The sequence below is a fragment of the Hemicordylus capensis genome, chromosome 6 (assembly GCF_027244095.1).
Source record: "Hemicordylus capensis ecotype Gifberg chromosome 6, rHemCap1.1.pri, whole genome shotgun sequence".
Classification (NCBI taxonomy): domain Eukaryota; kingdom Metazoa; phylum Chordata; class Lepidosauria; order Squamata; family Cordylidae; genus Hemicordylus; species Hemicordylus capensis.
Window position 1 is genome coordinate 73321972 of NC_069662.1, and position 9784 is coordinate 73331755.

Sequence of the window (9784 nt, forward strand, 5' to 3'; positions counted from 1 at the left end):
AGCAGGGTTAAGGGTTCTGATGACCCGCAGGCTGTGTTAGAAGCTATCCCACAACAGAACGATTCCAGAATGCTCTCTTTTGTGAACTGTGTCCTCGAAAAAAGGGGATACAGACAGTTTCTTGTTCCAGAGATACCTGAATAAATTCCCTCGCAAAAGTCTAATGGAACTGTTGTACACGACTGCCCTCTAGTGGTGTGTGTTTTTTGCTTTTTTTTGTTGTTGTTAATACATTCTTCCTAGAATACTGACTGTTTTTGTATGTCTATTAAAATACTATATTATTATGTATCAATTCATAAATAAATAAAATAACCCTGGCTCTAAACAAATGACTGCTTTATTTTTGCTGGGGATACCCTATTACAGATATATTTACAAGGAACTTCACCAGCCCTGAGGGTTCTGTAGTAGGTTGGGGTCCGACAAGAGGATGCGTTCATCAGACAATGGGTTCTGTAGTAGGTTGGGGGATAATCCCATCAGCCATCATGAATCTTTTACCACTCCCCTAACCAGTATGCTGGTGGACATCCAATCAGAAAGGTCTTGCAAGACCATGTTGGCATAAAACTCACGTTGATAAAACTAGTTTGAAGCAGGAAGTCTTTCTCTTTCACCCAGAAGCACTCCCCAGAAGCAGGACCCTGCAGAGAAAGAAGTCTGAGGTATGGCTACCCACCATTTTATAACTTGCTTTTTTCTAAAATATGCTGCTGGGCCTGGTTTTGAATCTGTTTGATATCTTTGGAATCTTTTGATATTTTAGTATGCTATTATTTTATATATGGAGAGCCTGTTTTCAGGGCCTTGTATGGTTTAAAAGTGCATGTAACTTTAGTAATTTACCCCCTTTTCTCTCATTTTTTCCTCTCTACGCCATGCGGCCTGATTTTGAATCTGCCTGAATCCTTAGTAAATGCTTATTTTATATATGGAGAGCCTGTTTTAGGGGCCAGGATTGGTTTAAAATGCATGATTCTTTAGCAGTTTACCCCTTTTTCTCTCATTTTTTCTCTAAGCCATGCGGCCTGATTTTGAATCTGCCTGAATCCTTAGCAAATGCTTATTTTATATATGGAGAGCCTGTTTTCAGGGCCTTGTATGGTTTAAAAGTGCATGTAACTTTAGTAATTTACCCCCCTTCTCTTTCATTTTTTCCTCTCTACGCCATGCGGCCTGTTTTTGAATCTGCATGCTTCCTTAGTAAATGTCTATTTTTATATCTGGAGAGCATGTTTTAGGGTCAGGAATGATTTGAATCTTACCCACAGGGCCTTTTTTTTTTTTTAATGAGAACCCTGACCCTTGTTATTTTTAAATTTTTATTCTTAAAACCTATATTTACACAGGCAGTATTATATACAGCATTTTTGATGTACGCCTCAACATCTGTAGAAATCTAGTATTCCAAGGGCAGTTTCTGTTCTCTGCAAAACAGCTCTCCTGCAACAAATAAATAAAACAGGGTTATGCATGCACAACTCACAATCCTGTAAATGGTTTAAATTAAATAAACTCACCCAGCACACGTGTTCATACCAGCCACTCCTCACAATGTAATCTGTAATAAAAATGGCCATCTTGTCCATGATTTGCTGGCTCACCACAGGACATAGACGCTTTGTAAGACTTTTTGTAAGCAAACCACCGAACAGAAAAATAGTTAAAAATCTGCCCTTATTGATTTTCCCATCTGCAAATTCTGCAGCCATCACAGATGTGAAATAGTTCTCAGTATCTAGCAAGCTGTTAGGGTGAAGAGAGTCCATGTGGGGTCTTAGTTCGGCCTCCATTTTAAGCAGCAAGGGGCCTATCCCCACCGCTTCTGGTTTTCCACAGGCCTGCCGGATACAGCCCACAGCAAGAGAGTAAACATGCCGATATTCCATCTTGGTGCCCGTTTAGGTTCTGTTTGGGGAGGATATGTCTGAGCATGTCCCTGGTTGGGTATTTTTGTATATATTCAACAGCACTCAGCAAAACAAAGAAAGAAAAACACCACCAAAGAAGATGACCATAAGGGATGATGAAATGAGCAATCTTCTCAATATCCCTCAAGATATGGGTATGGCTATATTCTACTCTCCCCAAACCCCCTCCTTTTTTTAGATTGTTTTAAACTGTTATGAAGATATATACATGACTGATTTATATTTGATGTTCTACAGAAAATGTTGTTCAAGCCCCTCGGTCTGGGAGAGCCACTTTTTCGCTCTCAAAGGGTTCGGACCCATATCTCATCCCAAAGGATGAGGTTCTCACATCACAGGCTGTTAGAAACACAGTATCTGGTAAATTACATTTTAAAAATTTAAAATAAATTCTAGATGAGTACTGTTTTGAAGGGTTTTCTGAGTAAGACCAACTCTCTCTCTCTCTCTCTCTCTCTGTCTCTGTCTCTCTCTCTCTCTTTATTGTAGATGGCATAGGGCAGAGAAGTGATGATAACATAGGTAAGAACAGCCCCCCCCCCCAATCTCTCTGTAATATCTCATTCTAAAATTCAACAAATTGTGTATTATTTCTCTGTGTAAACAGCCCTGAGCCATTTTTATTATTTATTTATTTTGGAAGGCCGGGGGGGGGGATACAAATAGAATTATTAATAATTATGGTTAACACATGCCTATGTTGTTCACAGTGGACCTGACAAATACCCAGGACGGGTTGCGGAATCTGACTGAGAGTGCTCTAGAGGGTAAAATAGCTTTATTTTAAAAGCATCCCTGCAAATGTATACGCCGTGTGGAAACCTCAGACTAATTCTATCTAACATGCCCCCCCTTTTTTCCCCTACAGAAGAACCTGAACCAGCCCCCACACGTCTAAGCAGATTGAAGAGAAAAGCAAAGAGTAAGGGTAGGAGAAAGAAAGAATGAAATGTTTTAACTATTTTATTTATGTATAGCTTTTATTGATAAAACCGTATGATTCCCTTGTCTGCAGATGTAGTATCCCATGAACAGCATCAACCCGGACACATGGCGCCCAGGGACTCCAACGTGGAGGTGCAGCCAGCCTACAAAAAATCCAGAAGGGCTATCCTGGAACCTGGTAAGACATTTCCACACTGCCTGACACAAACAGCTACATACTTAAGTAACACACATGTTTGTACCATGGGGGTAAGACATTTCTGCACCGCATGACACAAACACGCTCACACATCATGCACACACCTATGTGTCATGTTGGGGAGGACCCCCCCCCCTTGTCTGCGTGGATTCCTGAAGACGTTCCCTCTACTACCTGACGACAGCTGACCCGGAGGCCCTAGGAGCGGGCAAAACCACAAGACACCCAGAGACCCTTTCAGAAGCCTGGTAAGTCTACCCCCCCCCATGGCACAACACACACACACACACACACACACGTTCAAACCTACTAGCTGTGGGTGATTTACTCCAGACATACATGGTGACCCCCTGCCCCCCCCCGATCTATCTGTTTCAGAACATGAACCGGGGCTCCGTGATGTCCAAGAGCTGAATTTCCAAGATAACGAGTTCTTGGCCAGCATGGCACGTGTTACAGAACACATAGAGACATTGATAAGGACTAGGGCTGTGGCTTTTGAACGCAAGGCCGAAGCTGAGCAACACCTTGAGCAAGCAAAACGCATCATACGTAAAGAAATGGCCGTGATTAGTGATACTTCACAACAGCTACAATGTCTAAAGACACGTGCAAACCCTGTGTGTGATTTCGTAGACAGAAATAAAAAAGATCAACCATACCCTGTCTGCATACAGGTGGGGGGAGGGTCCGCATCTAGCCACCAGCCAGGAGGGTATAGGAATGCTTCTGATTCTTCAGACAAATTTGAACCATCCGAGGAGTCACCTAGTGGCCCCGGTCCTCAGAATGCTTTTACTGAACAGTGTGAAACCCAGAATGGGTCCTCTCTAAGTGAGGCTTCTGATGTTGGCCCGAATGCCACCCCCAAAGAGCGGGCTACCCACAGTGGAGCTTCTCGAGGAGGCTTGGCGTTCGATGTTGGACCTGCAGCTGGTTCCCAACAGTTCTCTTCTGAAGAAGCAGCAGGTATTTCTGAAGAAACCCCACCTGTGGATCTTCAGTTTATACAGCGTTATAATAGGAGCTATGCACGCTTTAATGGAACTGAAATGTATTACGAATTCAAGTTTGTGAATTTGGACAGAGTACACTCCTTTTGTGATGCGCTATCTGGGATGCATTCTGCTATTCAAAGGGTTCTGGATAATATAAACAACCATATAGAACCAGGGGACTTTGTACAGCTCAGATTGCGAGCGCCAGGGATTTCAAACCGCCTTTACTCAGCAAGGAGACAGGCAGGCCATCTGAACGCTGAGGCATTCCTAAGCGCTATATCTAACCTGCTTCAAAGTTATGCACAAATTTTAGCTGATGGTGTATTAACACTGGCTGTGATTGTTATCACACCCCCACGAGGAGCCGGTCGCAGGCATATAAAATCAATACCCTATAGCAGCATTATACAGAAAAAGAGGCTGCATCTGATAGATGTCCCCATGCCTAACACAGCCCTCTGTTTTGCAGCGAGTCTCATGGCTGTTCTAGATTTGAGAGCCACCGCTACACAGATAAAAAAGGGAGCAAAAAAGTTGTACCAGGATCTTGGGTGGAGTGAGCAGAAACAAATGTCTTTTGCAGACGTGGAAATCATAGAGACACATATGAAGGTCAATATTGTTGTTGTGCAATGGGGAACTTCTGGATGGAGTATTTTAAAAACTCCTGAACAGAAGTACCTCAAAACCTGTTTTCTGTTACTTCATAAGGATCATTATTATGGGGTTAAGAACATCAAAGGGTTTTTTGGGACCAGAAATTTTTGTTATGTCTGCTACACGCCCTACAGACACACACACGACTGTTTGATGAGGTGCCACCGCTGTTTAGAGGTTGGCTGTGTAAAACATGTGGGGCGTGTAATCAGATGCCCCAAATGCAAGATGCAGTGTAGATCACATGAGTGTCTAGGAAAGCATATGAAGCTCGCCGCCATGGGGCGGGTAGAATGCATCCCGCGTGACCTATGTGAAAAGTGCTTCCGCTATGTCGAGGCGGGTCATGAAGCTGAAAGCGTCTGTAGGGGAAAGCAGTGCCATGTATGTTATGAGTACCTTTCCCCCGGGGTAGAACACGCGTGTTACATTCCACGTCTACAGTACCCCGAGATATCAGTAAAATATGTGTTTTATGACTGCGAATGCAGGCAGGAGGATGGGATCCACGTCCCAAACTATATTTATGCCAGGGCCTTTGATGGGGAGACTGTGGAGCCTGTTAAAGCATATCAAGAGAAGCAGAAAGATTGGGAGAAGTGGGGGCCCCAAGGGGATTATTGGGAATTTAAGGGAGATAAATGTCTGAATGACTTTGTATTATGTTTTACATCAGATAATAAGTTTATGGGGTGCACTTTTCTGGCTCACAACTCGCGGAGCTACGATGGCATTTTGATACTGAGAGAGCTAATCAATGAAGGCCTTGATGTAGAGCTGCTCACACAGGGGGGAAAACTACTGTGTATAACAGTTACAAAAAATGACATAAAATTTATAGATTCCCTATGCCACCTACCCATGGCTCTAGCAAAACTCCCCAAAGCTATGGGTTTTCAGGGCTGCAAGGGCTATTTCCCACATTTCTTTAATAAAAAAGAAAATGAGAGTTATGTTGGGAATATGCCAGACCCCCAGGACTACGGTGTGGATGCTATGAAGCCTGCAGATAGGGAAGAATTCATGAAGTGGTATGAGGAAAACAAATCAAAAACGTTTGATATGCAGAAGGAATTGGCCTATTACTGTCAGAAAGATGTAGACATCCTGATGCAGGCCTGTACAAAATATAGACATGAATTGGTTGAGATGACATGGGATGTCGTTGATAAACCTATGGGGAGGAAAAATGCCAGGGTTCTTGTGGGTATCGACCCCTTCCAATACCCTACGCTTGCTAGTGTGTGCTTAAGAATGTACCGCTACAAGTATCTGAAAGATGAAGAGATCGCCATACCGGCCCCAGATAACTACCATCATCAGTGCAAAAGATTCTCAACTATGTCCATTCAATGGTTGGAATACATAGCCCACAGGGAAAACATACATATTCAACACGCTTTGAAAGGGGGTGAGTTTAAGGTTGATATTCCTCAGGAGCTTCAGGAGGCGTCGGGGGGTGTTAAGGCATATTATTTAGATGGTTATTCTGTGAATGGGGGAAAGAAATGTGCTTTTGAATTTAATGGCTGCTTTTATCACGGGTGTGTAACCTGTTATTCAGCACACAAACAGCACCCCATGTTGTCGGAAACCTATGGTTTTCTCTACAATGCTAGTGAGAGGAAAGCAGATGTCTTAAAACGCATGGGGTTTGAAGTCCGTTGTATATGGGAGCATGAGTGGCGTGACATGGTCAAGGGGGATCAGAAGGTGGTAGATTTTCTGAAGCAGCAGGGATTTCCAGAACCTCTGGAACCTAGAGATGCGTTGTTTGGGGGCAGGACAGGCTGTGTGAGTCTGTATTATGAGGCGAAGGAGGGAGAACAGATTCACTAGTCAGATTTTACCTCTCTCTATCCTTTTATCATGCGAAATCGCCAGTTTCCCATAGGACACCCTAAAGTAATTTATGACGATTTTAGACCACTCTCTGAATATTTTGGAATTGCCAAGGTGAAGGTATACCCACCACGCCGTCTCTTTTTCCCTGTCCTCCCTGTCAAAGTGAACGGGAGGCTCATGTTTCCGCTGTGCAGTCTCTGTGCAGACTCACAGCAGCTGGAGCAATGCAGGCACAATGATGAGGAAAGGGCTTTAGTGGGTACATGGTGCACTGTAGAATTGAATGTTGCTGTGGCTAAAGGTTACAGGGTGGCACAGATCTATGAGGTTTGGCATTTTGAAAGGAGTTCTGGCAGCCTCTTTTCAGAGTACGTCAAAACATTTCTCAGGCAGAAGCAAGAGGCTTCGGGCTACCCAGCAGAGTATGTCAGCAGGGAGGATAGGGAGAAATACATTGCTGAGTATTATAAGAAAGAAGGTGTGTGTTTACGCCCCGAGATGATTGAATCAAATCCTGCTAAACGCCAGATAGCCAAGCTTTTCTTAAATTCCTTGTGGGGGAAATTTGCTCAGAGATCAAACCTTCCTAGGACATCAATAGTAAAAAGCCCTAACGAGCTTTTCCAATACCTCTTTTCAGATAGCTATGAGGTCTCTATGTGTGAATTCCTTGATGATGATACATGTTGTGTGTCTTGGAAAGATGCAAAAGAACGTATAGTTCCGCCAGGTCACACAAATGTTTTTCTGGCCTGCTTTACAACCGCCTATGCACGCCTGCATTTGTACTCTATCATGGAGAAGCTGGGGGAACGGTGCCTGTACCATGACACAGATTCTGTGATCTATGTGTCTCGTGAGGGGGAGTACAACCCACCCCTTGGAAACTTTTTAGGGGAGCTGACAAACGAACTACCGGCAGACCAGTAGGTAACAGAGTTTGTGAGCACAGGTCCTAAATCTTACGGCTACAAGCTGTCAGGGGGGGAATCGTGTATTAAGGTCAAGGGAATTACTCTGAACTTTTCTAATTGTCAAAAAATTAATTTTGACAGTCTGAAAAATCTGGTTTTTGCCTACGTTTTGGACCAGAACCCAACACGTGAGATTGTGGTAGAGCAGAATGGCATCGTTAGAAATAAGAGGAGATGGGAGATAGAAACACGTCTTTTGAGGAAGACGCAGAGAGTGGTGTTTGATAAGCGCGTCATCATTGAGGGTTTTAAGACTATCCCCTACAGGTATTAAAATGGATGTTCGATGGCAACACCCCTTCTCCGCTATCCTTGCGGGACCAAGCAATAGCGGAAAAACGTTTTTCCTTAAAAAAATGCTGGACAATGCACACAGTGTGCTATCTGTGATGCCTGAAAAAATCGTATGGTGTTACTCTTGTTGGCAACCTTTGTACAAACAAATGCTCTGTAAATACCCTATGATAAAATTTGTAGAAGGTATGTCTGAGAAAATTGATGATGATGGCTTGTTACCCCCAAATAAAATCTGTTTTCTTGTTCTGGATGACCTGATGAGTGCTTCATCTGACAGCCAGCAAATTGAACGCGCTTTCACTGAGTTTGTTCACCACAGGAATCTGAGTGTTTTTCTCATCACACAGAATGTTTTCTACAAAGGGAAAGCGGCCCGCACCATAAGCCTTAATGCCAAGTATATGGTGCTGTTTAAAAACCCAAGGGATAAATTACAGATCATTAATTTGGCGCGTCAGATTTTCCCCGGGGATGTCAAGTATTTCACAGAGGCCTACCACGATGCCACACGGGAGCCTTATGGTTATCTAGTTGTGGATTTAAACCCTAGAACTCCTGAGGATTATAGGGTCAGAATGGGTCTTTTCCCTCCCAAATGGCCTGTCGTGTACATCAAGAAAAAATCAAAGGGGGGATACAAAAGGGGGTCACACTGATGCTTTCACAGGTATTCCTGTTACCCCACTGCTCTGAGAGCCATGTCTACCCGCGTGAAGAGAAACGTAGCCCTCTTAAAACTCCTTATTAATGCCTCTCCACAGCAGAGGAAAGCCATACTATGTGCAGCTTCTGATGATTTAATATCAGCCATATCCAAGATTGCCCTAAACACCTTAAAAGGAAATATTCCATTGTCTCCGCACCAGATGCGTGTGCTAAGAAAAAAGCGTGGATTAATTAAAAAACTGAGTAACAAGCGCGTATCTCTGAGAAAGAAGAAGCTTTTGCTCAAGCAGTCTGGAGGGTTTCTTGCGTCGCTGTTAGGAATTGCAATTCCTCTGATAACAAGCCTTTTAACCAAACAATAATGGAGTATGCGGAAAAGATGTACATGGTCCCCAAACACCAGTTAGATCTGCTAAAAGGGAACCCTCCTAAGGAGGAAAACATCATAGCTGCTACAATCTACGCTTTAGACACTGAAATGCAAGGTGTTCTTCAGAGGTCTGACTTAACAGAATATGAAAAGGCTAAACTTTATGAGGGCCTACTTCAAAAATATTTAACACATGTGAGAATGGGTGATACCGAAAAGGGAAGACTAAACCTTTTTCTACCACAGCCTGAGATGCCAGCTGCTGAAGCTACACACAGCTCTGATCCCTCCTTTCAGGAAATCTTGGACACTCTCCCTGTGCGTTCTAGGAACTCGGCAAAGATTTTGTTAAACAAGCTGAGGCAGAATGCTGCAGTTACAGCGTGGGATGAGCGGGGGCGTTTTGTCTATAAGGGGACGGCTGTTGACGGTTCCAACATGGTGGATCTGATCAAGGCATTCACTCAAGTTCATACCCTGCGTTCCAAACGCTTCCCTAAAGGCTGGGATTTGTTCATGAACGGTTTGGCAGAGTTAAATGTGCCTACCTCTGTGGCAGGAAACCAGACCAGTAGGGAGTTTTTGGAGCATATGGAGAATCCTACCCCTGCAGCTAGCCCTCTAACCTTAACACCTACACCCAGGACTTCTAAAATACCCGTGAGAACTCACTGGCTCCAATTGTAACCTGCTACATAGATATTAAAACATGTAAAAGTGTCAAATAAATTTTCTCTCTGAAATATATTTTACAGGGTGGTAGTTGCTGCTTTGCGGGTAAGAATGATACAAGCACACACACGTATACTTTTTAAAGACTCAAGGCTTACTTTATTGTTCTGTGAAAATCAGTACAAGATCCACAACCTTGCGTGTTTTGAAAACAATTTGCGACA

General features: G+C 43.5%; 1 protein-coding gene across 5 annotated transcripts; it reads left to right on the forward strand.

Annotated features, from left to right (window-relative positions):
- Positions 1–255: 255 nt before the first annotated feature.
- LOC128331625 (uncharacterized) lies at positions 256–8097 on the forward strand. Of its 5 annotated transcripts, XM_053265241.1 has the most exons (8): positions 256–668; positions 1974–2068; positions 2172–2294; positions 2424–2456; positions 2645–2701; positions 2803–2862; positions 2950–3057; positions 3457–8097. In XM_053265241.1, the coding sequence occupies exons 2-8, from the start codon at positions 2014–2016 to the stop codon at positions 6573–6575; spliced, it is 3555 nt and encodes a 1184-aa protein (XP_053121216.1). In that variant the 5' UTR covers positions 256–668; positions 1974–2013; the 3' UTR covers positions 6576–8097. The 5 variants fall into 5 exon arrangements, with proteins under 5 accessions (XP_053121216.1, XP_053121212.1, XP_053121213.1 ...); XM_053265237.1 differs by lacking the exon at positions 256–668 and having other exon boundaries at positions 1627–2068; XM_053265238.1 differs by lacking the exon at positions 256–668 and having other exon boundaries at positions 1627–2068; positions 2803–2856.
- The last annotated feature ends 1687 nt before the right edge of the window (positions 8098–9784 follow it).

What these genes read in the sequence shown, in the direction of transcription:
- LOC128331625 (XM_053265237.1), top strand. Translation starts at nt 1,927, where the DNA reads ATGTCTGAGCATGTCCCTGGTTGGGTATTTTTGTATATATTCAACAGC. An exon ending in TGTTAGAAACACAGTATCTG is followed by an intron (nt 2,295 to 2,423) that starts GTAAATTACATT and finishes TCTTTATTGTAG; the next exon opens with ATGGCATAGGGCAGAGAAGT. An exon ending in AAGGGCTATCCTGGAACCTG is followed by an intron (nt 3,058 to 3,456) that starts GTAAGACATTTC and finishes TATCTGTTTCAG; the next exon opens with AACATGAACCGGGGCTCCGT.